General features: G+C 41.5%; 2 protein-coding genes across 3 annotated transcripts in view; one reads left to right on the top strand and one right to left on the bottom strand.

Moving 5' to 3' along the window:
• Positions 1 to 4,463, bottom strand: part of SLIRP (SRA stem-loop interacting RNA binding protein) — an 8,120-nt gene extending 3,657 nt beyond the window's left edge. The window contains exons 1-2 of one of the 2 annotated variants that reach the window (XM_073895660.1): positions 4,311 to 4,463; positions 339 to 397 (exon numbers count right to left, since the gene is read on the bottom strand). In XM_073895660.1, coding sequence (XP_073751761.1) covers positions 339 to 397; positions 4,311 to 4,407 — 156 coding nt within the window. In that variant the 5' untranslated portion in view covers positions 4,408 to 4,463. The remainder of the gene's footprint in view (positions 1 to 338; positions 398 to 4,310) is intronic. The other variant, XM_025869541.2, reaches the window with a different exon arrangement.
• ALKBH1 (alkB homolog 1, histone H2A dioxygenase) lies at positions 4,445 to 27,878 on the top strand. Its single transcript, XM_025869542.2, has 6 exons — positions 4,445 to 4,694; positions 7,416 to 7,524; positions 10,946 to 11,108; positions 20,975 to 21,065; positions 23,869 to 24,062; positions 25,078 to 27,878. The coding sequence occupies exons 1-6, from the start codon at positions 4,512 to 4,514 to the stop codon at positions 25,505 to 25,507; spliced, it is 1,170 nt and encodes a 389-aa protein (XP_025725327.1). The 5' UTR covers positions 4,445 to 4,511; the 3' UTR covers positions 25,508 to 27,878.

The raw sequence follows: 27,878 nt of genomic DNA, 5'->3' as shown, positions 1-27,878 counted from the left end.
ATGATCTCAGGGTCCTGAGATCGAGCCCCACGTCAGGCTCTCTGCTCAGCTGGGAGTCAGCTTCTCCCTCTCATTCTCCCTCTGTGCTTTCCCTCTCTCTCTCTCTCTCAAATAAATCTTTAGAAAAAAAAATGTGTGGTAATTTGTTATACAAGATAAGGTTTTTTTTTACTTTTTAATCACTATCACCCACAATTTTATCAATAAACACTATGAATAGCTTCACTCCATTAAAAGTTATATAAGCTGATATGCTTTAACAAACAGTCAAGAGTTCAAGGATAAAATCAGAAGATCAATAATTAAAGGATAACATTTTTTTTAAAGATAATACTCACAAAGGGTACAGTGCACTTTCGTACATGGCCAAACTGTGCAAAGTGTTCTCTCAGCTCACCTGTATAGGAGGAGAAAACATGTTAAAAGTAGTTAATTTATTAGTTAATATATTTGGGGCACCTGGTTGGCTCAGATGGTAGAACATGTGACTCTTGATCTCAGGGTTGAGTTCAAGCCCCACGTTGGGCATAGAGATTACTTAAAAAAAAAAAAAGTAGTTAATGTATTTTGTATCCTCCATCCTAGACTGGGGACCTAGAGTCCCCAAACTTCTTGTGAACAGGAACTACCATTTGCATTTCCTTGAAGCCTTAAGATTAAGAAGTAGCTATGGTATTGACTACAGATCGTCCTCAAGTTATGATGGGGCTACATTGATAAAACTATCATAAATTGAAAATGCATTTAATACACCTAACCTACTGAACATCATAGCTTAGCCTAGCCTACCTTAAACATGCTCAGAACACTTACATTCACCTACAATTGGGCAAAACCATCCAACACATAGCCTATTTTATAATAAAGTATTGAATTTCTCATGTAATTTATTGACTACTGAAAATGAAAACCAGAATGGTTATATGGGGACAAAATGGCTGTAAGTCTATCAGTTGTTTATCCTCGTGATCACATGGCTGACTGGGAGCTGCACCTTGCTGATGCTGCTGCCTTATATCACAAGAGAGTATCATACTGCCTATCACTAGCATGGGAAAAAAATCAAAATTGAAAAATTTGAAGTATAGTTTCTTTAGAATGCCTATCACTTTCACACCACTGTAAAGTCAAAAAACTGTAAACCAAACCATTGTAAGTCAGGAACCATCTGTATAAAGCTGCAATGCGCCAGAGATTTGGGGAGATGATGGGGTGGGGGCATACACAAATAAATTGCTGAGCTGACTATACTCATCACTCCCAGCAGATAATGAATGTCTTCATCAGTTACTGTACTAGGTGCATGGATAATAATCCCTGTGAGAAACTCACACAGAAAACAGATCATTAAAATACAGTAAGTATGTTGCTAGTCATATTAGAAATTTTCAAATAAAAGCTCAATTTACTTGCCTTTCATAAAGTTTACACTTGGTTAAATAGGTGACACTCTAAAATTTGTTGAGATGACCCTACTTACCCTTCCTGCCTTATTACCCATTGCTGGCCCATAGTTACTCTCTAGTATGGCAACTGAAATTCTATTTATCTGTCCTATGGATTCCCATCTTTGCCTGTCATTCTTTCCCCTTGCTATGTCAGTAATCCTATTTCTCGCTGCTTAATTATAACTATCCTTCAGGACCCTGGCCAAATATATCCACTGAATATTATTTTATTGGGCTTCTACTGCAATATAAGGCAATGTACTATCCCTGTAAGGCCTCAAAGATGCATAGTAAATAATCTTAAAAAACTACCTGATCTCTTCTGAACTGCAGTGCTTATACTTTCACTGATCTATATTTCATATTACTGGGTTATTTTCCCCTAGTTCATCTAAACCTCACTGGTTCAACAACTGCCTGTATCTGTTTTAAGTCTCCTCACCCTCACCACTACACCATAAACTCCCTGAGTGTTGAGTCCCCTATGTCAACAGTAATTGAACACAGTAGGGCAATATTTGCTGAATGAATAAATGCCTAGTAATCCTTCAACAACCCACAGGGACTAAATTTCTGAAGAGCTCTAACAGTTGGTCAAACATTCGGCAAATTCAGGACCTCATGGATCAGCATCAGAACATCGTCACACAGCGAGTTGGTGGGACCCCACCCAGAGCCCCAGGACCCTGGCAGGTGAGGGGAGTGGAATAGGGACGGTGGCCTGCCGGAAAGCTCAGGGCCTGGCCAGAGAGCGTGGTCACTGTGAGGTCCCTGGACTGTACCCGTGTGGGGGACACGGACCCTGTGTGACCAGGTCAGCTGAGTCTTCAAGAGAAACTAAAATCCACATTTGTAAGGAATACCATATAAGCCTTCAATCTTGCCAGTTTGAATCCACCCTTCACACCACTGTCAAAATAATCCCTTCTAAATTGTAAATCTTTTTTACGTTAAGTTGTAAAAGTTTCCAAGGAACGAACGTTCCACCGAATCACTCTGGAAAGGCAGGAGACCCTGAATACATGCCGCAAAAGCTCAAGGGGCATCCCTGAACGATTCACTGAAAAAAACTTTTTATTTCTGCTCACTGGCTTGCTCGAGAACACAAAATAGTGTTAAATATGCATATTTTAAACCAGGTATTAAAAAGTTCTGGAAAACATTCACTTCCAAAACAAACAAGCTCTGGAAGGTAACCCTCTTCCCAATTACCTATAACTGCTATGGGAAAACTGCTGCAAGCACCAAGAACACCAACCACAGATACTCCTGAAATATTTGCTGAATGTATCAATGAACTGAGACTGCTTCTAAGTTATATGTTACACAGACTCTCTTTTTTTTAAAGATTTTATTTATTTATTTGAGACAGACAGAATGAGAGAGAGCACATGAGAGGGGGGAGGGTCAGAGGGAGAAGCAGACTCCCTGCCGAGCAGGGAGCCCGGATGCGGGACTCAATCCAGAGACTCCAGGATCATGACCTGAGCCAAAGACAGTTGCCCAACCAACTGAGCCACCCGGGCACCCTACACAGACTCTTTTTATGAGTTTTAAACCAACCCATTATGGTCTGGAAACTTGCAACTGCAAGATGACGCCCTGTGCCTTTACAGTTTCACAGGGCCTAAGCAAGACATTGTACTGCCTAGATATTCATCTGCTACATATTAAGAAGGTGGGGCCCAAACCAATCTATTTCCCATTCTACTCCTCACACCTGGGCCACAAAAGCTAAGAGGTAAGTAATTCCCAGTTCCATTCTTTTGTTAAAGGGAGATGACCTGATACATGAATACCTACAAAAGTGACTGGATTTTTAATTTTTGGTAAGCAAATGTAAAAACCTTTTTTCAAAACTGCAACTGACAAAAATCAATGTTGGTGAGAGATTTCAATACTGATTACTCCCAACCTCTATCTCCAGCCTAGGCCTCTCCCATGAGCTTCAGTTATAGTAATCACAAAAACGACTATCATTTATTGAGTACATAGTCTGTATCTAGCACAAGGCTAAGTGGTTTACATATAAACTCATTTAATCCAATCAAAATTCCTATTGAGAAGGTATTACTGACTCCATTTCATAGATGAAACTGAGGTACAGTGGTGAGCCCTCTTCCCAAATTACCTCCCGTTAGGCTACACAAGTAATAAATGGCCAAGGCGGAATTCTAACCTGGGCAGCAGGGCTTCAAAGTGCACTTCTCAATCAATGATACACAATCTCCTCTGTTCACCGGCCTGACGGAGACCTCACAGGTTTTTCTCAAACTCAACACATTTAAACTTTACTCCTCATCTTCTTTCAACCTGCTTCCCCTACATTCTAACCACGATATTCACCAACGCTAAAAACCTCGAAGTCCTTCCCTTTCCTTCCTTCCGTACTCTGACCCCATTCAAGCCATCGCGAAAAACCGTTGATTCTGTTTTGTTAACATAAGTGAATCTGACCCCCTTTTTACCACTACCCTATTTCAGGTCCTCGTCTTTGGACTAAATTGTTGAAATTGCCTTTTAGTGCGTCTCCTTGCCTTCAATCTTGCCAGTTTGAATCCACCCTTCACACCACTGTCAAAATAATCCCTTCTAAATCGTAAATCTTAAGTTTTCAAGGAACGAACATTCCACCGAATCACTCTGGAAAGGCAGGAGACCCTGAATACGTGCCGCAAAAGCTCAAGGGGCATCCCTGAACGATTCATTGAAAAAAATTTTTTATTTCTGCTCACTGGCTTGCTCAGGAACCACAGCTCTTAATACAGCCACCACGCTGACTTAAGTATTCCGCCGAAAGCAGTGCTTTTGAGGATCGCTTGTACCTAAAACTTCCGCCCCAAACACGTCTCCATCACTCACTCGAAGCCGCGGTCCAGGGAATTTTTCTGACAAAAGCCACGGGCCGGCTAACACTCGTACGCAGCGCCACAGCCCCCCTCACTGCTGAAGCCGCCATCTTTAGATCGAGGGCCTCTGTGACCTGTGGTCGCGACCCCGGAAGAATCTGGCGAATCTGGGGCACGCAATCTGCTTCCGGGTCAGAAGAGACCGGACAACGACATGGGGAAGATGGCGGCGGCCGTGGGCTCTGTAGCGACGCTGGCTGCAGAGCCGCGGGAGGACGCCTTTCGGAAGCTTTTCCGCTTCTACCGTCAGAGCCGCCCTGGGACCGCAGACCTGGGAGCGGTCATTGACTTCTCGGCGGCCCACGCAGCCCGCGGGACGGGGCCTAGTGCCCGCAAGGTACGGACAGAGGAGCGGCCCGCGCCCCCGGTCGCCTCGCCTCGCTCTTGGAGGGGCTTCAGGGTCCTCACCTCTTTTCGCGTCCAGACTGAGTGTTACTGAGTAATTCCCGCTCTACATGGGCGCGGAGTTTAACTGTCCACGAAGCGTCACACTTTGACGGTGAAGCTCTGTGCTGCCGGTTCCTTCACGCGGCCGCGGCCTCAGAGAATGCCTGGGAATTGGTGTTCATTCCTAACATTAACTGTCCATTTGCATCTCTACTTCGATTTGTGTAAAAACCCATACATCGTATTCGTAGATGTTAGGATAGCGCTCTGCAACTTGAAAAAAACAACTACCCGAGTAGTCCCTGAACAGAAAGGGATCGATGTTGTTGGTTAAACCGTTGTCCATAAAACTGGTCCCTGTCGTCTCTGGGCCCTTTTAGAAAGAGGGCGTTGAGAGATTCAGATGATTTCTCCACCTTTGAAAGTAAAAGGCAAACGAATCCGAACGCTATCCATTATTTCTACCTTTCCCCATGGGAAGTAAGAAAAGCAACATAAAGGAGGACAGGGGGGCACAGGGAAAATCACAACTATACTATAATGAGTAATTTCTTTACAGTCGCTGTAACACTGAGGATCCCTGGTCCCTTAATTTGGCCTTGGTGTTGTCCACAGATGGCTGGATGAAGGATTATTTCTAAGCTTAGTATAGCTCTCAAAATCGAATAGCTATAGCTATTTGTCTGGAACTTCGTTTGTTAGCAGAAATGGTCTTAGGGTTGTCAAAATAGCATGCAGAAAGCTCTCTAAGAATAATGTACATGGGTCAGATCCTCATTCAGTTCCTTTTGCCTGTATTTTGCGGCAGTACTTAAATACTTTTAGAAGGGGCGCCTTTGTTGCTCATTCAGTTAAGCATCTGACTCGATTTCAGCTCAGGTCATGATCTCAAGGTAGTGATATCCGCACTGAGCATGGAGCCTGCATAAAATTCTCTCCTCCTCCCTCTGCCTACCCTGCTGTGCTTGCACGAGCTCTCTGTCTCTTAAAAATACTTTTAGTCAGGGCGCCTGGGTGGCTCAGTTGGTTAAGTGGCCGCCTTCGGCTCAGGCCATGATCCCAGAGTCCTGGGATGGAACCCCATTGGGCTCCCTGCTCAGCGGGGAGCCTGCTTTTCCCTCCCCCACACCACCTGCTTGTGTTCCCTCTCTCGCTGTCTCGCTCTCTGTCAAATAAATAAAACCTTAAGAAAAAAATACTTTTAGTCTCTGAGAAGAAAATATTGTCTAGCACTGTATCTAAAACAGTAAGCACTCAATAAATACACTATCCATTGAGTACATAAAAACTTGGGTGTTTAGGGGCACCTGTGTGGATCTGTTGGTTAAGCCTCTGCCTTTGGCTCAGGTCATGAGCCCTGCTCAGCAGGGAATCTGCTTCTTCCTCTCACTCTCACTGTGCTCTCCTTCTCTGTCTTTCCCTTTAAAAAAAAAAAAACTTGGCTGTTTAGTTCTTAAGCTCAAAACAGATTGAAGGTAGCGAACTGGAGAAGAAAGTTGCTATGAGAGCAACTAATGAGCAGTGGAGAAAGCATGGCTAACGGGCAAGGGTGGTGCAGGACTTTTTTTTAAAGACTCAGAGGTTTGTTTCAGCTTAGCGTGGAGAATAAGTCCACAGACTTACTTCAGATATGAGGGTGTTGCTGAATTACAGTGCATTACTAAGTATGGTCTATCTGAGAGATCATTGTAAAATGTTTGAAATAAAAACATCTTATCAGTACCTGAAACAACTGGCTGGTCAGGCCTCTCAGAGAGTTCCAGATAGCCATTTTATTACAGAGACTGGTAATACACAGCAACTAGTTGGTATTTTTTTCTGGAAATCTCTACACTTGGTGAAGTTAATAGGATAAGAGATCATACCTTTTTGGAAGAGAACATTTGATGTATACTAAGGCAAGCCAGACTCTTTAAGTTTATTATTAATGGAGGAATAAAGGTTTTTGTTTTCTGAATGTCCTTTAGTGACTGAATATTGGATCCCTTAACCTATTTAATGAGCCATCCATAAGGTGCTCTCATATGCAAAGAAAACTTCATGAGCCCCTGAAAGACTTAATTTCTCAGTAATTAACAAAGGCAAAAGCTCTGGGCTTCAGTTTGAAGTTTCATCTAAAAGAGAATAAATATTATACTTTCAGCAAACAGGGTTTCCAGTTTTACTGAAACAGTTGTTCTGTCTGGTTGGAGCATTCGCTTCCATTCTCTTAACCTCCCCTGCCTGATGTTCCTCATAGGTCTGTTTAAACACCAACTGTATACAAGTGCCTCAGAAGCATTATTGTTGGGCCGAATTGAGGTGAACAGAATTTTGACTGAGGATATTTCAGGACATCTCTCATGATTTAGAGTTTTACAAGAAATCCACAAAGGTGTGGGGTCATACAGAAAGGTAGTCTTGAAGGCCAAAATCAGTCTGCTTCTCATACTGCTTAATTTTATATTGCTTTCTAGTGTTTATTAGTATATACATGAAAAAACTGAGGCTCTAAGAAGTTAAGTGACTTATCGAAGTCTTACATCAAGTAAGTGGCAGAACTAAGTTTAGGAGCCCAGACTTAGGACTCCTAATTTTGCCTCATACTAGAAATATCTTTAGAAGTTTGAGATTCTCAGATCTGACCTGCAAAATAGCTTTAGCGCGCCAACTTCTCTTTCCTTCCTGCCAGGTGGTTAGATCTCAGCTGAGTGTATCTTCCGTCAGTGACCACGATGCACATAGAGCAGGACTTCAGCCAGTCAGCAAGTGGCAAGCCTATGGACTCCAAGGCTATCCTGGTGAGTGCAGCTGACCTCAGAAGACAAAATCATATAATCATTTGTCTAATTTCAGGAGAGGAGTTGTAAGCAGGTAAATAGACAAAGGGGAAAACTAAACACAGAAATATTTCACTCCCCAACTCTTTTTAAATCTGCCTCATCTAAGATTTCCATTTATTTAGCATTCCCAAAGGTTAGAACAGGAGTCAGTTGTGCCTACCTTAAGTGCAGAAAATGACACACCAGGTACAAATCAAAAATTAGCACCTTGACTCTGGGCTCCCTGCCACTACTCCACAAACACCTACTCTGGCAGAAGAACCGCTTTGAATGATGGAACAATTCATAATGGTCGCTCTAATCACAAAGTCTCTCTGTTCTCGTGTGGCAAAAAAAAGAAAAACAACTTAAAAATTGTTGCTATTATTAAGGCTGAGCTTTTGAAAAGAACATTAGTTAATGAGATCAGAAGCCCTAATAGACTAAATAATTTAGCATTTTGAACTTCAATAATATTGGGTAGCTCACCTTACAGACCTAGAAATTAAGAACATAATGAAAAATGGGTAACGTTTTTAGTCTTTTTTTTGAGTAAACGCTACCCCCAGTTTGGGGCCCAAACTCACACCCCAAGATGAGCGTCGCAGACTGAGCCAGCCAAGCGCCCTTAATCTTTTTTTCTTTTAGGATTATGGGGCTATTGTAGATTAAATATTATGAACTATTTAGAAAATAGAGGGGTGCCTGGGTGGCTCAGTCGGTTAAGCGGCTGCCTTCGGCTCAGGTCCTGGGATCAAGACCCGTATTAGGCTCCCTGCTCAGTGGGGAGCCTGCTTCTCCCCCTGACCCTCCCCCTTCTCATGCTCTCATTCTCTCAAATTACATTAATTAAATAAAAAAGAAAATACAGAAATGCCTTATTTGGTCAAATAATCTTTTATCTGTCATCCTTTTTCTTGGAGAGGACATAAAGAAAAAAATAACATTGTATTTTGTGATTTCAAATACAGATTAAAAGCAAGAAAAAAATCCCTAAAAACTAATTTTCATTATGCCATGGGCCAGGTCTGTGTTACAGCTCTTAATACATTATGACCACTGTACATTTGTTAATAACATAGGATGATATAACAGTTTCAATACTTCCCTAAAAGGCCTCATGCACTTCAGTTCTTCGTGAAAGAGTAGTCAGATGATGGCTTTTATGTATGAAAGCGTGGCTTCCCGTGAGTTTGGGTGAATGAGGAGTGTGCATCACCAGTAGTCTTTTATGTACTTTTTGTTCTTGAAGGCTGCCCTTGACCTTTCAGGCCTACCTCCTGTTTTCAAGGCCTTATTTCTCTGTTTCCATGCCCTCTTTTCTTAACAAGTTGTTAAGACCACAGAGTTATCGATCCCACTTTGGTTTATCTATTGTCTAAATAGGTGTATTGATTTTGAGGTTTTCTAGGATTTCACACTTAGGCCACATTTTGTGAGTTGGTACCTCATTATGTCCTTAGAGACTTCATTCTGTCCTCCCTGACATTTGAAGCTGTATTTAATAGAAGTGTAATGTCCAGAACATGGGAAATGACCGTCTCTTATTCAGACTTGATCAGAAGGATTGTGTTTACTTCTGGATTCTGCTTGTTGTGAAGGAACTTGAGTAATCACGACCTGTCCTTCAAAGAATGAGCAGGAAGTCATGGGTCTGAAAGAAGAATAAAGCTTAGAGGGAACCTGACAGCATCTAACATTTGAAAGGTTGTCATACACACAAAGGGATGGGAGCATTATATACTAGCGGTTAAGCCTCTGACATGAGGCTACCTGGGTTCAAGTCGTGGCTCTCCCATCCACTGTATGACCTTGGGCAAGTTTCTTAATCTTTCTTGGCCTCAGTTTCCTGATAAGTAAAATGTGTATAAAAAGGTGCTCACTTTGTAAGGTTATTGTGAAGATTAAATGTGAGTACATTGTAAAGTACTTAAGCCCATGCCTGGCACATAGTAAATGATTGATAAATGTTAACTGGAAAACTAGAAGGTATTTTTGAAGAATGAGAAACTAATTTGGGGGTTGCTCTGTGTGTTCAAACCTAAGATCAATGCATGAAAATTAAAAGGCAAATTCAATAAAAGAAAGGCAACAGTTATCTAGAGTGGACTGCCTAAAAAGGTATTCATCTTCCTGTCACTGGGTCAGTGGTATTCTTCCTTTAATCTGATATTTTAGGGAATGTTATAATCTTTATTCTGTGAAATAATGCTGATAAGTGGGTAAGTTGGGGGGTTTTTCGTATCTTTTTTTTTTCCTCTCAAAATATTGACAGTCCTGTCACACTCTTAAATTACTTGGAGAATTTTGTTGGTGCATGAAATGCAAAAGTGGCCTCCACACTCAGAAACAAATGTTCTTACTCCTGTCCTCCAATTTTAGAGGAACACCTTCTGTTCAAAGCCAGGCCCTTCACCTTTTCGATCCCACATGCTTTCACCCCTTCCAGCTTTCAAGACCTTGCTCTGCTCCTTTCCTTTCTTCTGTTTTCAACCAGTTTCTCTCTGCCGGTTCTTTCGCATTATCTGTAAGCATGCTTAGGCCTTTCCCAACCCTAAAAACCATAAACTCTCCCCTTAAATTCTTTATTCTTCTATGGCTGCTCTTCAACCTTTGTTTCCTTTCATAGCCAGGCTTCCGCAAGGCATTGTCTGCATAGCAGTCTCTGCTGTCCTGTCTCCAGGGGCTTCACTAAGGACAGTTTTTCATCTCTAATTCTTAAGAAAGTACATAGTGTGTGTTTGTTAAATGGATCCTTACCCTGCATAGAATTCCAGGTAAATATTGTTATTCATCTTTGCCACAGGAGAAGAACGACATTAAATTACTTTCCAGGTCCCAGAAGATCTTTTCAGCACACATGCTGTAGGTATCTGCGTCATGCCATACTGAGTGGATGTACTTCACAGCCTCTTTCTTCCCTGTTCTGTCAGTCAGATTTCAGTCATAGGCAGAAGTCACACCAGTTATTTTAGCTGAGGGAACTTAATATAAGAATTGTTACCCAGATACTGGACAACAAAGAAGGCCAAGGGGGGATGCTGAGCTATCACAGGTAGTAATTGCAGGAAGCAGCTACCACCTTTATAAACGATAAGTACCTGGTGCAGATTTGAGCGGTGACTTTTGACATTACCAATTCTAAAGTTCGCTTTGGGGTAACAGTTGATGGTTGTGGAATATTTGTTTCTCTTGAGAATTTTTTTCTTTCTTCCCTTTCTCTAAAATCGGAGAATAGGGATGAGACCATTTACTTATAAATGTGGAAGCCACAAAACATGAGCAAAAGGAGATAGGGAATAAAGTAGTGGGTATAAGGATGTCAGCAAAAATAAATTATATCAATAACTGATGGAGAATTTCCTCCTCTCCTTTTTTCCCCACCTGTCCTTTTGTATAGGATTTATTTTTATCCCAAACCCCTTCCTCCCAGGTTACCAGTGGCACTGGGTGAAGCAGTGCCTTAAGTTATATTCCCAGAAACCAAATGTGTGTAACCTAGACAAGCACATGACCCAAGAAGAGACTCAGGACCTCTGGGAACAGAGCAAAGAGTTTCTGAGGTAAGTGTTCATATTCAACTCGGCTCACTGCACATCTTTAGGGGACCTACTCCAGAACAATGCAGTGAAAGTAACTGACCTGTTTCTTCCTTGTTTCCATGCAAAAACAGCACAATTATATTCTTTCCCTGGGAACATTTGGACAGATGCTTTGACAGTTACATTCGATTGAGATCCATTTTGAAGATTTCCTTATCATAGCTTGAATCTCGAGTTCATCCTCATTAATCATCAGCTGGTTCATTTTCATTCAGCTTCAGCCCTTTTTCTACTTAAAGTGAGTTCCAGGAGCACCTGGCTGGCTCAGATGGTAGAGCATGCAACTCTTGATTTTGGGGTTGTGAGTTCGAGCCCCACATTGGGTTTGGAGATCACTTAAAAAAATACCAAGTCTTTAAAAAAAATAAACAACGTGAGTTCCTTTGTTATCCTGGAAAAATTTAATACTAAAAGCTCTTTATTTCTACGCTCCTAGATGAACTCAGTGCCACTAGCAGTTTTTTAGTTATTCCTCATGAGAACTAATGTTTGCATGTTAATGTTGAATCAACCTTTATTCATTCACAAATATATAATTTTTTTAAAGTCAGGTGCCCCATCATTCCACAAATATTTATTGAGGGTTAATTGTGTACCAGGCATGATGCTAAGCACTGGAGATACAACGATTCATAGGACACTGGCTTTGCTGGCTTTGTACTCAGGAGTGCATGGTCTATGGCAGGAACTCAGTGTCAACAGGAATAATTCTAATAGAGCTTAGAAAGTGTTAGAGTAAGTGTTTAGAAAAATGCTATGGGGGCCAGAGGGAGAAATAATTCCTCTAGGCAGAAAGAAGTGTCAACGAAGAAGAAAATACTTTTTAATTGGGTCTATTATCCTCTTTCTCCTCTGTCCATTTGAACTGGGTCTTCAAAAATGATTAGGAGTTTCCTTGTCAGAAGAGCAAGAAGGCTGTTTGGGGTAGAGAGAGCAGACGGAGCAAAGAGGTAATATTCAAGGCACAATAAGTTCTGTAAAATAGTGTAGAATGTGGGAGTTCATGTGTTTATTCAACAAATACCTGTTGAGTTTCTACCATACGTCAGATACTGTGCTTGAGTGTTAGAGATTCAACAACAGATAAGACACAGTTCCTGCTTTCAAGGAATTTGTAGGTTAGTTGAGGGCAGAGACATATAATTAAATAGTTTGGCAGGTACAGAGATAGAGTTTATAAGATATTATGGGAATAGTGGCTAGGTTGGAGGTAGTTTATAGAAGATGCTTCCTGGAAGTGATGGATAGAATTGGCGAGAGATGAAGCAGAAGAAGTAGGTTAGGGCCAGACTATAAAGGCTTTAGTGAGGGCGCCTGGGTGGCTCAGTCGTTGGATGTCTGCCTTCGGCTTGGGTCATGATCCCGGAGTCCTGGGATCGGGTCCCGCATCAGGCTCCCTGCTCGGCGGGAAGCCTGCGTCTGTCCCTCTCCCACTCCCCCTGCTTGTGTTCCTGCCCTCGCTATCTCTCTCTCTGTCAAATAAATAAATAAAATCTTTAAAAAAGAAAAAAAGGCTTTAGTGACGTAAATAAAGCACTAGGTCTAGAGTCCGATCACCTGGGCTCACATTCCTGGTCTGCCACTTACTAGGTATGTAAATTTGAGCAAGTTTCTTAACGTTTCTGTGCCTCATAGTAGTCCTTCCCTTATTTAACAGTGTGAGGATTAAACAAGGTAATATGCGAGAAATCTTCAGAACAGCCCATTAAAACCACTGTGCTGGCTTTGTGTGTTCTCTTTGGACTTGGGATCTCTAATGGTTGTTTTCAGAAAACTGTGTCATACTAATTCCAACAGGGGAAATAGAAGATTTCCTTTAGTTGAAAGGGAAAGGAAAACTAAAATTCATTGGTTTTCCTTTAAAGCCTTCTTGGTCTGCAGGTTATGAGAAAGACAGGAGCAGTGGGAAACGCCCTCTATAAGCTCTTAATGATGTCTTCTTTAGAACTGAGTAAAGGAAGATCATGGTTGAGTGAAATTAGAGAGCTTAGAGTTTGAGGTTAAACCACCCTGTATTTTCAAGTAATTGATTTTTTTTTCCTTCTGACAAATGACTGCAGAAGTCCCAGTTGTCATCTTCTAAGATAATTCAGATGAACCTCTTTAATAAATCATCCTGTGAACAATGGTGAGGGGCTTTTTCTGTTTTTTTGTTTTGGTTTTTTTGTCTTGCGAATTAGTAAAAATAAAAAATGTGGTGGTCCTACCTTCTGTTGTCAAGGGTTGGAAGAAAGTGGTGGCGTCGAAAATCGATTAGGACACTAGTTCTCCTGTCACTGTGATACGTGTTTTGGTTTCCTCATCTGGGAAACGAAGGGATTGGACTGGATAAGCCATTGCAGGTGGGCAGATTATGGTTGTAGTCACTTGAACAGCATGTCAGCTCTCCCCACTTTCCCAGAGCAGGTCAGAAAGGAAGAGGGTCTGTCATTGAAGAAGATTCCCTAGAGATTCTGATTATTGACCATAATACCCACTTTGAGAACTGCTGAGCCAGAGGCCCTCTAAAGATCCTTTGCACTTTAACTTTCTAGGTTTCTGTGGTCAAGGAAGAAGAAACTTTGAAGTAGGAAATGAAGAAGAAATACTTGAACTTAGAGGGAAAAATAAGTTTGTTCACAAAAGTAGGGCACCTCAGTTCTGTTTTGTTCAGAGTTTCTTGTGAGTGAATAGTGTAGCTAGAGATTCTTGCACAAGTTTACGGTAGTTAGGTATAAGCATCTTCATTGCAGCATTGTTCGTAATGGGAAAAACTGAGAAACAAGCTAAGTGTCTGTCAGCAAGAGATCAGATAAATCAAGTATGACATACCCCAGTAGTAGAATGCAGCCACAATACAGCCATTCAAAAATCTTAAATCCAACTCTTTAGCAAATATAGGAGGACTACCATCATAATAAATAAAATCAATTTTCAGCATCTCTGTCACGGCCGCCTTAGTCTGAGCCACCATCATTTACTGCATTAGCCTCCTAGCGTGTCTCCTTGTGTCTGTTCTCATGCCTCTTCAGTCTGTTTTCTTTTTTTTAAGATTTTATTTATTTGAGAGAGTGCGTGCACGTGCATGAGCTGGGGGGGTGGGGGGCGGCAGACAGAGGGACAAGTAAGGGCTCTATCCCAGGGCCCCCATAAGCCAAAGTCAGACATTTAACTGACCAAGCCATCCAGGCACCCCTCTTCAGTCTGTTTTCTGATTGAGTATAGAAATTCTGGCACTTCGGGGCCCCTGGGTGGCTCAGTCGGTTAAGCGACTGCCTTCGGCTCGGGTCATGATCCTGGAGTCCCGGGATCGAGTCCCATATCGGGCTCCCTGCTCAGCAGGGAGTCTGCTTCTCCCTCTGACCCTCTTCCTTCTCGTGCTCTCTATCTCTCATTCTCTCTCTCTCTCAAATAAGTAAATAAAATCTTTACAAAAAAAAAAGAAATTCTGGCACTTCTCTTACGGTTTCTCCTCTGCAGTACTGCAGTTCAGTTTTGTTGCAGTCATTCAGCATTCAGAGTCGACAAGGACATCACAAGTTGAGGGCATGGTCTCCAACCAAGCCACCCTCACTTAGGACACCAGCCACAAGTTTGGGAGATCCCAAGCTACCCACACTTCTGACAAACTGGTTACAAATTCGGGGAGTTCCCATGACCCCCTCAGGTTCATAACTCAAATAAAACAACTCACAGAATTTAAGAAAGAAATTCAAGTATGTAATCATACTTACAATTACAGTTTTATTATAAAAGTTGCAAATCAGGACCCTCCCAATGAGGAAACATGTAGGGTGACGTCTGGGAGGGTCCTGAATGCAGAGCTTCCATGGAATCAGGATGTGTCACCTTCCCAGGAAGCTCTCCCAAACCTAGTATTCAGTTTTTTTGGAGGGCTTCGCTACTTAAGCACGATTGATTAAATTATTAGTCACATGATTTTATTTAGTTTCTAGCCCCCGACCCAGGCCCTGAGGTTTAGCTAGTATCACTTGACTGAAAGCCTCAATCCCTCTAATCACATGATTGGTTTTTCTAGCCTGACAAGCTCACATCCTGAGTCATCTCCTTAGCATAAACTTAGCTGTGGTCATAGGGCCCACTGTGAATAACAAAGATACTCCTATTCCTAGATACTAATATTATATTAGTTCGAGGTGTATAACAATTTGGTATCTATATATTGCAAAACGATTATCTTGGTGAGTTAAGTCACCTCACCTAGTTATAAAAATTTTTTTTGTGTGTGATGAGAATAAGATTTACTCTTTTAGCAAATACACAATACAGTTTTGTTAACTATAGTCACCACGTTTTACATTAGATCCTCAGAACTTATTTATCTACACCCACCTACCCTCACCTTTGGCAGCTTTCAGTCTTTTCTGTTTCTGCAAGTTTAGATTTTTTAGTTACCACATACAAGTAAGATCATACAGTGTTTGTCTTTCCCTAACATTTCACTTAGCACAATGCACTTAAGGTTCATGTTATCACAAATGACAGGATTTCCTTTTTTGTGGCTGAATGGTATTCATTTATATGTTGTGTATCATGTTTTCTTTATCCATTCATCCATCACTGGACACTCAGGTTGTTTCTTTGTCTTGGCTGTTGGAATTATTTATCTATAACAGTGGAGGTTCCTCCAAAAGTTAAAAATAGGATTACCAGGGGCACCTGGGTGGTTCGGTCAGTTAAGCGTCTGCCTTCAGCTCAGATCATAATTTCAGGGTCCTGGGATCAAGCCCCACATCGGGCTCCCTGCTCAGCAAGGAGTCTGCTCGTCTCTCTCCCTCTGCCTGCCGCTCCCCCTGCTTGTGCATTCTCTCCTTCTGTCAAATAAAATCTAAAAAAAAAAAAAAAAATCCACTGTTACTTAAAAAAAAAAAATGGATTACCAGAGGATACAGCAATTTCACTTCTGGGTATATAACCAAAGGGGAAAAAAATCAGTGTCTCAAAAAAATACCTGCCTCTCCATGTTCATTGTAACATTGTATACTAAGATTTTTAATGGAAATAGGATTGGAGGACGAGAAGGAGCAGAGACAATCCATAGTGTAGCTTGGGGGTTAATGTTTTTGAAATGCGTGTGGAGTATCCCGGCAAAGATGTCCAGTATGCCTTTGGAAATAGGAAACTGAGCTTAGGAGTGAAGTCAGAGAGAGGGAGATGTGTCAGTTACATATAAAGACCATAGTAAAGTGGGGTGTGCAGCTGGCTCAGTCAGTAGGCAACTCTTGATCTTGGGATCATGAGTTTGAGCCCCACATTGGATGTAGAGATTACTTAAGTAAAACTTTAAAAAAATGATTGAAAAACAAGTATCTGTAATAGGATTTTTAAGGCCTTTTATCATAAACAACCTTAGACATTTTCTGCCCTGAGTACTTTTGCTTTCATAATGATTCACTAAAGTCCCTTGAAGCAAGGAAGAAAAGGAAATTCCAGTGCTTAGTTATGACACTCAAACTACCACTGCACGAAGAACGGACAAGCAGGAGAGTTCATTTCCACCCAGTTAGGGTGCAGTTGAAAGCAGCATCAGAGGACATGATTGCTGAGAGAAATACCAGCACTTACATGAAGCACTTATCCATGACAGAAAGTGAGCAAATTGCTGTGTGGGCACATTCACCAGGGGAGAAGGTGGCCAGCTCACCCGTCCGTCATCCTCCTGCCAGTGCTTGGTGCTGCAGCAGGGGCAGGGAGCATAGCGTGTTTTCTCTTTGCAGTGAGAACCAATAATCAGGGTCATACTTGCTTGAAAACATTCTTTTGGTTAATTGGATAAAGATTTAAAGTTAGGTGCCAACATATCCCTTGCATTCTTAGCATGGATATGGCAGCTCTATTGGCACTGAGCCTTCCTGGCCTCCGTTTGGACAATTCAGGTTTAAAAAGAAAACAGCCCATCCCCCTTATTAATCTGTCAGTATTGCCTGCTTGAAAATCATCTGGGAGTGGGTTAAACTTGGTTTTGGCCTTAAACTATTCAGTGTTCAAGACTGAATTTTTTGGAATCTTTGTTACTCAAAGCCCACAGGGACCAGAATGGTCCCTAAGTAGTGCTGAGACAGGAAGTAGCTAGTGTTGGCCAGTCCTGCTCTCACATCTTGAAGGCCAGTCTTAATAATTATTGTTACTTTCCTACCAGAAATTCCATACAAAGAAAAGAATTGAAATTGTGTTCGCAGAGGGGTGGAGTCTTATACCTACATGGCTCTAACACATACACAAAATGTGTGTATGTATAGAATCATCCTCAAAATGGCGCACTCAATGATCACAGCTATTCTTTCACTACTCAAGTCTTTAAGCTTTTTTTTTCCTTTTTGTAAGGTGGCCTGGGCTTAATGGTTTTATACCCTTACACGGGCCCCCTCAATAATACAAGGCAAAGCCCAAAGTCTTCCTTATAGTGATACAATTAAGGTAGAAAAGAGATGTTCTTTTGGTTTTCTAAAAGAACAGATTTTAAAAGGTGTAATATAGGATGATTCTATTCATGCTTATTACTATGCTTTTGATGATTTTATTGTTAACAATACCACAAACCTGTTAATTGTAATAGTGTATGCCCCATTCTTAAGGAACATTAGACTGACTCTCAATGGAAAAGCAGCTTGGTGATACTATTGTCGAATGTCTAAAATACCATTGCCTTCTGAATTTTTTTTTTCATTTATTTATTTTAGAGAGGGTGGTGGAGGGGAGGGGCAGAGGGAGAGGGAGAGAGAGAATCTCAAGCAGGCTCCATCCTCAGTGTGGAGTCTGACGTGGGGCTTGATCTCACAACCCTGAGATCATGACCTGAACCGAAATCAAGAGCAACTCCTTAACTGACTGAGCCACCCAGGTGCCCCCTGAATTATTTTTAGATCCTCGTTGTTACCTTTATTTGTTTAGATTGATCTAATTTTGATTTAATAGTATGAGTTCTCCATCAAGAATAAAATAATCCTTTATTGATCTAGAAAGATGGAAGGTATTTTGTTTTGTTTTTTAATTTTGGCTAGAATAGTGTTTTTCAAAGTGTGGTCCCTCATTCAGCATCCCCATCTCTTGGGAGCTTATTAGAAATGCAGGTTCTTAGGCTCTGTCCTAGACCTGCTGAATCAGAATTTATATGCCTGTGCCCAGCCATTTGAGTTTTAACAAGCCCTCTAGGTGATTCTCCTGACCATTAAAATTTGGAAACCACTTGGCAGAAACTAAGTGGGGTATGCACTATTAACCACAATATTCACATGAATCCAGAAATGAGAGGTCATTCTTATTTTCTATCCCAAGGCTACTAAAATAGCTTATGTTCTCCAGAGGGGATCATCAGGGAGTTCTTTTTTATTTATGTCTTTAGCTGAAGAAACATTGGTAGAACTCAGGTTGTGTTAGTAACTATGCATTCCTTTTTTTTTTCTTTCCAGTTTTTAGTTTTTACACATAGAAAATGTAAATAATTAATGGTAGTTCTACGTGGTAACTGTTCACATCAGCTAGTTGCAGTCACTGGCCACGTATATATATTGTTTCCCCTGAACTGCTAATCATTATCTGTCTTCTCATGTGCAAGGTGTCCCCAAGACCATACCCAATTTTGGTGATTCACCAGGAGGGCTCAGCACATAGCTGTCTTCATGGATAAGATTTATTCCAGTTCAAAGAATACAAAGCAAAATCAGTGAAGGGAAAAGACACATTGAGTAAAGTCCTGGGAAAACCAGGCTCAAGCTCCCAGGGTTTTTTCCCAGTGAAGCCACAGAAGGTGTACTTAATTCCCCCAATAACAAGTTGTGACAACATGTGTGAAATGTTGTCTACCAGGGAAGCTTAGTGCCCAGGTTCTTACTAGGGGCTGGTCCCATAGTTTCTGTGTGACACAAACCAAATTCCAGACTCCCAGAAGGAAGGCAGCTGTTTAACATAAACCATACTGTTTTGCATAAAAAGTTTAGGCACGGTGAACAGCAGTTCCGGGAATGGTGTGAACCTCCCCAGATTCCAAGTTCCAGATGCCCGCCAACAGCCAACCTTGCAAGCAGGACTTTCAGAGGATAGCAGTCAGATCTGCTCTGCCTCTTTTCTACACTGCTGTCCTAAGTAAATTGATGTTTGTTCCATTCCTTTTAGCTAGTGGTCTTGATGGATATCTGTGTCATGATGTCCTTAGAATGTAAACTTTGTGAGGACAGATAGCATCTATTCTGTAAGCTCTGTCAGTCAAGATGAGTGCCACTTACAGTGTGAGCCTCTAATAAAACCTTTGCTTCTGCTCATGGGGTATGCAGGTATTGACCACTGCTTCACTGTCTGTTTAAATGCTGGCCATTCTTCAATGCCATGTTCAACTCCCAACTCTGTCATGAGGCCTTAACTGATTAGACAGCTAACTTTGAGCTCTCCTTTTTCTTAATTCCAGTGGTCCTCAAAGTCTTGTGGTATTCAGTTTAGTATAGATTTTATACTGCCTTTAATTTTCCCTTCATTTTTTCTTATACTTATCTGTCATTTCCTGTCAAAATATGAAGTCCTTAAAGCAGTCTAATCTTTTCTTTTTTAAACAGCAGTGGTTCTTGGACAAAAATATTTGTTCATTTGCTGATGTAAATTACATAGGAAAAACAAACCCTAAAATTATCAGGCCTAGCATTCTCGTATTTTTAGACATTTAGAGGTAAATCAAAGAAGCTTCTTCCTCCTTAGAAAAAGAGTAGTTAATCCCATAGATTTGATCAGACAGGATATAATTGCAGAAAGGGCACCTCTCTGTTTTACAGAAGACTGTGTTTGAACAAGGGGATGTCAGAAACCAAATCAATTACAGTGGTCCTTAATTGTTAGCTAAGCCTCAATTATCTAAGCTATGTTAGACAGGGTTGAAGAAGTCATGTTAAACCAGTTATTTTTGATTGTAAACAGTGTATATTTTGCCAAACTTTTTCCCCCAACCTATAATTCTGGGAAGCCACCATCATTATAAACATAGTGATAGTTATGATTAATCATACCTCACTTTCAGCAAACCAAATGGAACATGTTCTATTAGCCAAATTTTCAATTACCCATAGTGCCCTTGGTCCCATTTCCAATGGACGGATAAAGACATTTCTGTGTTGTTCTTGTTTTATCATTATTGAGATGCTGGAGACTTGCCATTTAAAATTGATCCCATTCAGCAGAGGGTTTAGAACCAAGGACTAAAAGTTAGAAGTGCTAACATGGGGGTGCCTGGGTGGCTTAGTTGGTTAAGCATCTGCCTTTGGCTTAGGTCATGTCATGATCGTGGAATCCCGGGATCCAGCCCCACATCGGGCTCCCTGCTCAGTGGGGAGTCTGCTTCTCCTTCTCCCTCAGCGCCCCCCTCCTTGCTTGTGCTCTGTCTCTCCCTCTGACAAATAAATAAATAAAATCTTTAAAAAATAATAATAATATAAAATTGATACTGTTCAGCAGAGGATTTAGAACCAAGGACTAAAAATCAGAAATGCTAACATGGGGGCATAAGTGTCCGACTTGATTTCGTCTTACGTCATGATCTCAGGGTCCTGAGATCGAGCCCTGGGTCCAGCTCCCCACTTAGCAGGGAGTCTGCTTGGGATTCTTTCCCTCTGCCCCTCCCCCGACCACCCCCCCCCAGCACGCACGCACACACACTCTCGCTGTCAAATGAATAAATCTTAAAAAAGAAATGCTAACATGTTTTTTAGTCAACTCATTTGTTCTCACTTCCCCTGTCAAGATCTTTGCTAACAACTTATACCAAGGAATACCAAATTCCATGCATGCAAAGGGCTGTTGCTGCCATTTGAGGTGAATAAATCCTCTTTTGTCTCCAATCTTCACAGGTACAAAGAAGCAAATAAACGGAGACCCCGAAGTTTACTAGAGAAGTTGCGCTGGGTGACCCTAGGCTACCATTATAACTGGGACAGTAAGGTATGCAAATTTCCTTGCAAATTCTATTGTCTTCACTTTTTCACTCCTTGGGCTCAGTAGTTGGATGTCTTCTTGGCCAAGTTTGTAAAGTGTCAGCTTATCCATTTGTGGAAGGATCTCTTTCTTTTATCTCTTAAAATCCTCTCGATAACAGTGTCTCAAGAGGAATGAATAATTTCTCCAAAGAGAAAATTTCTTCATACGCCCTTAGGTTATATCATTTCATCAGAAGTCATTGGTGCTTTCTCTAAGTATGTTTCAGGGGTACAGATTTTTCTTTACTGCATTCAAGAGCAATTCTCAAAATCTTTATTTCCATTATTGTTTAGTGTTTGTTGAGCTTGTATTTTCTTTTTTTTTTTTTAAGATTTTATTTATTTATTTATTTGACAGAGAGAGAGAGAGAGAGAGATCACAAGTAGACAAGCAGACAGAGGGAGAGGGAGAAGCAGGCTCCCTGCTGAGCACGGAGCCCACTGCAGGGCTCAATCCCAGGATGCTGGGATCATGACCTGAGCCAAAGGCAGACGCTTAACTGACTGAGCCACCCAGGCACCCCGAGCTTCTATTTTCTACATAATATCTATTTGGAGTAAAAGGAGCTCCATATACTTCTGGTGTTCTCTGTCAGCTCACAAAAGACACCTTTGCCTGCTATATAAGTTCTGAGCAAGACACAGGTAGGAAAGAATGTCCTGCAGTTAATGAAGTTCAGTGTTTTCTTGAGGTACAATTTCTTCTTTCCTGACCTCCATTCTTCCAAAAGGACCTCCTCTTTAACGGGCAGCCTAGTGCCTCTTGTCTCCATGAGATGTTTGACACCAAGTGGAAGGACTAATTTTGAGAATAAACTGAATGAAGAGATTGGTAAAGACCGTCTTCCTACTAACTAGTTACTTACTAAAAGCTCCATAGTTTCAGTCAACCCGGCTTATTAATAATTAAATTAACTGCTCAAAATAATGATAAATGTTGTTCAAAAATGTTCATGACATACTACTTTCAGTAATGCAGATTTAATGGAAGACTGGATATCTGTGTTTGGGGAAATAGCCAGGTGATTCTCTCTGGGTTAGCCAGCCCGGAGTTGAATCTGGCCTTCCATAGGATAGTGCATGCCTATCCTATGGAAGGGGGGCGTGAGCGTCAAAGGCATAATACCCGCATCGTGATTACAGTGGTGCCGGCTTGTTTTGAGAAGTTAAATACATTAACATGATACATGTTAGCTTATTTTTTATGATGTTATATTTATTGCTGATACTGGTATTCCCCAAGGACTTAAAGTTACTCTCATTTACTAAGAAAAATGTGGAGTGAAAAATTACCGGAAACCCTGAGTGACTCAACAGAGAAAAGAAAGAGAAGTAAGAAGACTAGTGCATATAGATAGTTGGGGATAGGGTTGAAAGCTCACAGAGGTAACCTGGTGCTAGAACAGTACCTCTGACTAGTTGATCTTGTGAAGGACTGAAACTTGAAAGGGTAGAGAAAACCTTATAGTTCTCTAGCTGTATCCTTAGTTTTGGGAAATTAAATGGGAACTCTTCTTATTTGCACTTAAGGAAAAGAAGGAAAAAATAAAACACAGAAATTCCAACTGAAGAGGCTTGGCCATCCTTTAATGGCCTTTCACAAAAGTCTGCCTTAACCTGAAGTTAAAGCTCACTTCTGGCCAGAGCTATGCCCTGTTGCTACAGCTGGGATACGTCAGGGCACTAGCGGAGATGTGAGGCGGAAGTGGATTTGCTGGTGTGGTTTGAGGTTGTTGGGCAAAGGGAGACGCAAGAGCAGCAGCAAGACAGAGGAGGGGCATCAGGCTGCCGCAGGCTTACATGGCCAGCAGCCCTCACCCTGGTCTGCCTAGGAGACTGCCACCTTGTCGTTCTCCTAAACTGCAGGCTTTTGTAGAGAGAGTGAGTGTTCTGCCCTTTGATGGGTTTTGTTTTAAGAGAGGAGAGAGGGATATTGTGATCTTTACATGCTAAAAATAGTCCAGGAAGGTAAATGCTGAAAATTACTTCCATTTTAAGGTCCTGCCTTGACCATGGTATAAGTTAGTTTCAGTTCAGATGTTCTGAGCATGTCATCCCGTCAGACTGACCAGTGAAATTGGCAGTGTGCCATGTTGCAGGCTGAGGGGCCCAAAACCAAACTGGCTGTTGTATTTGAATTGCTTTCTTGCTTTCTTTGTTTTAATATAGGATAGTTCTGGATTTACAGACAGTTGAAAAGATAGTACAGAGTTCCCACACCCAGTTCTCCCTATCAACATCTTACATTATTATGGTACCTTTGTCTCAATTAGTGGACCAATTTAATGCATTATTAAAATGGCGAAGTCCATATTTTATTCATATTTTCTTAGCTTTCATTCAGTTATTTTTAGTTTTTAACTGAGGTCCTTTTTCTGTTCCAAGATACCACATTACATTTAGTCATCATGTGCCTCTTGGCAGTGACAGTTTTGAGTTGCTTTTTTGTCCTATGAGAATGATCCTATTTGGGATTAAAGTGCACCAGAGGGAAACGTAGTAATTGCTTCACAGGTAGACTCCATGCAGGGTGAACTTGTCTGATTTAGCACTGCACAGCATGGTGCCTGCCATGTCCTAGGTGCTCGCAATTTTGAACATTTCCTTATTGGATTACTGGATACCCCAAAAACAGATGGATAAATCATGCTATGTTAGGATTACATGTAAGTCAGATAATTTTAAAGTGGTAATTAATCTTATGTCACAGTTTCCTATTTTCCTGAGATCATTTTTTATTTTTCTTATTTTCCCTACTTTTATCAAAGAAATACTCAGCCGATCATTACACACCTTTCCCTTCTGACCTGGCTTTCCTCTCAGAGCAAGTAGCTACAGCCTGTGGGTTTCAGGGTTTCCGAGCCGAGGCAGGTATCCTGAATTACTACAGATTGGACTCCACCCTGGGAATCCACGTAGACAGATCTGAACTAGATCACTCCAAACCCCTGCTGTCTTTCAGGTAAGCTGGTTCTAGGGATTTGGGATTACTTTCTGTCCCTCATTCCTTATGCTAAAGCATTTCTAGCTAAAATAAATAAAAACATAGGACTTTAAGAAATGGTTGGACTCTATAATCTTTTACTTCTGGGTGTCTTAACAATGTTATCATAAGTAAAATTAGCCTCTTCCTTAAGAGTAGTAACCAAATTAGAGTTAATATTTCTGTGTAAGATGCATGGAGTCCACCTTTTGTATTGAAAGGTATCATTAGTGTCTTTGGAATAGGCAAGTGTAAGGCCATACGGCGAAACGAGCAACCTTTTTGGAATAGGGAAGGGTAAAGCACAGAAGCCTGACTAGTTTACTACCTTGCCTCCCTAAACATAAGTTTAAATTGGGCAAAGTGCTGCAGCTGTAGTTCACAAAGAAAGTGCCTGAACAGTGTCTTCTGTTAATTGCCTTATCTGAACAGGCGGGCTGCCTGGGTGGCTCAGTCAGTTAAGCATCTGCCTTCGGCTCAGGTCATGATTCCAGGGTCCTGGGATCAAGCCCCACATCGGGCTCCCTACTCAGCAGGGGAGTCTGCTTCTCCCTGTCCCTCTGCCCTTGCTCATGTGCTCTCTTTCTTGCTCACTCTCTCTCTCAAATAAATAAATAAAATCTTAAAAAGTGAATGGGCATGATAAATACAGTAAGGGACTCAATTCATTGGAAGGCTTAAATCTTAAAGATGCATCACTAAAACTTAAACCGGTAATATTAAAACTAAATTTTTAATCTGCTTATTTAAGTGCTTCAAATTTTATATTGTATCAGTCCTGTGGGCTATGCTAAGTTCAATCAGCAGATCATGGGTTGGTCACTTAGAGACACAAGCCAAAAGGGAGGGGTCTTAGCACAGATTAAAAAGGAGGATGTGAGAGCAGTAAGTGTCAAGATGAAACTCAAAATGAATGCGGTTGGCAGTAACTTTCCCGGCCGTGGTTAGTAACAGAAACTTACTGTTGTGTATCGTTTTACTTATTTTTGTATAGCTTCGGACAGTCTGCCATCTTTCTCCTGGGTGGCCTCAAAAGAGATGAAGCGCCCACAGCCATGTTTATGCACAGTGGTGACATCATGGTAATGTCAGGTTTCAGCCGCCTGTTGAACCATGCAGTCCCAAGGGTCCTTCCAAGTCCTCAAGGGGAAAGCCTGCCATGCTGCCTAGAGACACCTCTCCCAGCCATCCTCCCCAGAGATTCAGTGGTAGAGCCCTGCTCTGAGGAGGACTGGCAGGTGTGCACCAGCTACTTGAAAACCGCTCGTGTGAACATGACTGTCCGACAGGTACTGGCCACAGACCAGGACTTCCCTTGGGAATCCATGGAGGAGAAGAAAAGAGACATCACCACAGAAGGTTTCTGCCACCTGGACGACAAGAATTGCCAAGTAAAACGAGTGAAGTTAAACCCTGACAGCTGAGACTTGGAGAGCCCGTTCTTTTCCTCAGGCAGGTCTCACAGTAAATGGCCATGCTTTCTTGTATTACCATAGACTCTAGCATCAGGACAAGCCAAAAAGACAGGGAAAAGCTCATCATGGATCATAGTGCTGCCTTGGAACCCATCCTGAAGAGTAAAGCAGTTAGCCACTTTGCTCATGTTGGACATGGTCCAGTCTGGTTAGATGTTGGCACTAATGTATGTGGAAGTCCAAGGAGCTTTGACCTTCCAGAATAGCCTTTCCAGCCTCTGCCATTACCTCTGAGGGAGGTGGGAGTGAGTTTCCATGTTATTGGAGCCTTAAATACCTCAGATTTATTAATGGGAAACCTGACACCCCTGCTGCTACCCCATCTAGTGATTTGTGGTAAAACTGTGGTTCCAGGAACCAACCATTAGTCTCACCTTCGTTGTTCCAGCCATCCAGTGATCTTTTCTTCTGTCTTCTCTGGCTTTCACAGAAAAGTCCCATACACATTAAGACAATGGAACTAGAAACCTCATCTCCTAAGAAAGAAATTAATCACAGCTATCTCTCTTGCCTAAAAGATAAAATATATATAAAGCCAAGGGAAGGGGAGCAGTAGTTTCTCCAGATTTCTTTTAGGTCTAAACTCTTCCTGTTGGCTTTTTAATGCAATTTTAATTGTTGGACTAAAAAAGCCCCAAGGGTGTTCAGTAACTGTTTTCTCCATGAATAAACTTTCTCTCCTTTAAATTAAAGATCTATATCTATCTTTGAGGGTTAGCGAATCTGGGCTTCGTTTTTTCCTGTTTTGACTTGCTGTGTTGTTCATGCTGTGGGAGCCCTCCAGCTGTTCTGCCCTGTGCCATCCCGCTCTGGCCTAAGTCTTCTCTGTGACTGTCTCACAGGAGAGAATATTCTTTGATATTCCAGTCACTGCTGTCTTTTGTGATTGTGAGCAGCTTGAAAAATGCATGATGCACCAAGTTTTAATCTTTGTACCCCCACCAGCTTGACTCACTGTACCCTTAGCTGAGCTGCTTTACATTTCTCAGAGCCTCAGTTTCCTCATCTATGACATGAAGATAGTATTTACTACCATCTTCCATTTCAAATGATAATGGGAGTTTAGTGCTCCTTTCTAGAAACATGGTGTCAGTATTTTATTACTGCATGGACTCTTAGAAACATCGCCTATTGTCTGTGTGGACGACTGGCTGGAAGCCACTTGGATACCTGCTGCTTGCGACAAGACTCGCCACGTCTGTATGTCTCTGCCGGCCTTTTTTCTTCTTAGGAACATTACATATTGAGTTCATATTTTGATACTTGTTTTTTAAGAAATAAAAATTAATACATTTGTCCCTTACGTCTAAATGACCTCAAAACTTAGTGCGTGATGGGAAAATTTTAGATAATTAAATTATTTTAAATAATTAAGTTTAAATGTTTAAAATTACCACTGGAAAAATCCCTTATGTTTTCCATAGTGTACATCATATGGTGACCCACTGGAAACCCACATCCTCTCATTTAGCAAATCCAGTAGGTCAGCCCATCCTTCAGCATTAGAATAGTTTGCTCTTTAGTCAGTTGAGTGTCAGATAAAGGTGCTAACTTGTGTTTAGGAATAATGTGGTGCGAAAAAAGTACATATTCAGACTGTAAACTGACACTCCATGAAGCGAGATATGTGTGCTGTGAGCAGCCTATAGAATCAGGCCAGCCAAGAGAAGAGCAGATTCCGATCTCCCAGCCTATACACACTCCCTCAAGGGATGTGCTGATTGAGTTGGCCAGTGAGGAAAATTGTTTACACCATTAAATTCTCCCGTCTCTCTCATTTTCATTTATTTTTGTGAGGAACCTATAGTTGAAGATCTATAATGCAGTTCTACCTTCACAGTAAGCAGAAAATGATGCAATTGAGGAAAAAGGAAAAATTGGTGATTTTTCCACATTTACATGAGGATGATCCGCCAAGGTTTGTTTTAGTTGTCCACCAGACATTTTCTATGTCAAGAGGCAGCAAATGCTGATGGACCTCCTGTGTTTGTACTGCCCACGGACTAAAAATAGTTTTTACATTTCTAAGTGGCTGGGGAGAAAAAGTCAAGAGAATAATAGTATTTCATGAAAATGAGAAGAAACCAAATTTCTGTGTCCATAAGTAAAGTCTTAATCGGAACACAGTCACACTTATTTAGAGATGACCTGTGGCTGCTCCCTCACACTTGGGTGACAGAGTTGAGTAGTTGCCGCAGACACCATAGAGCCTAAGTGATCTGGCCTTGCACAGAAGAAAGTGTTGGTGGATGCCGGAGAAAGGAAGCTAGACCCCTAGACAGGAACCTCAAATCAGGGAAAGGGGCCAAGGAGATTTTTT

The sequence above is a fragment of the Callorhinus ursinus genome, unplaced genomic scaffold (assembly GCF_003265705.2).
Source record: "Callorhinus ursinus isolate GAN/ISIS: 27379988/994484 unplaced genomic scaffold, GSC_fseal_2.0 scaffold8, whole genome shotgun sequence".
Classification (NCBI taxonomy): Eukaryota; Metazoa; Chordata; class Mammalia; order Carnivora; family Otariidae; genus Callorhinus; species Callorhinus ursinus.
Note: the sequence above shows the minus strand (reverse complement) of the source record. Positions and strands in the feature narration are given on the sequence as shown.

Coding starts and splice junctions, on each gene's coding strand:
- ALKBH1 (XM_025869542.2), top strand. CDS start 4,512: ATGGGGAAGATGGCGGCGGCCGTGGGCTCTGTAGCGACGCTGGCTGCA. Junction 7,525..10,945: donor TGGACTCCAAGGCTATCCTG/GTGAGTGCAGCT, acceptor CCTTTTGTATAG/GATTTATTTTTATCCCAAAC. Junction 11,109..20,974: donor CAGAGCAAAGAGTTTCTGAG/GTAAGTGTTCAT, acceptor CAATCTTCACAG/GTACAAAGAAGCAAATAAAC.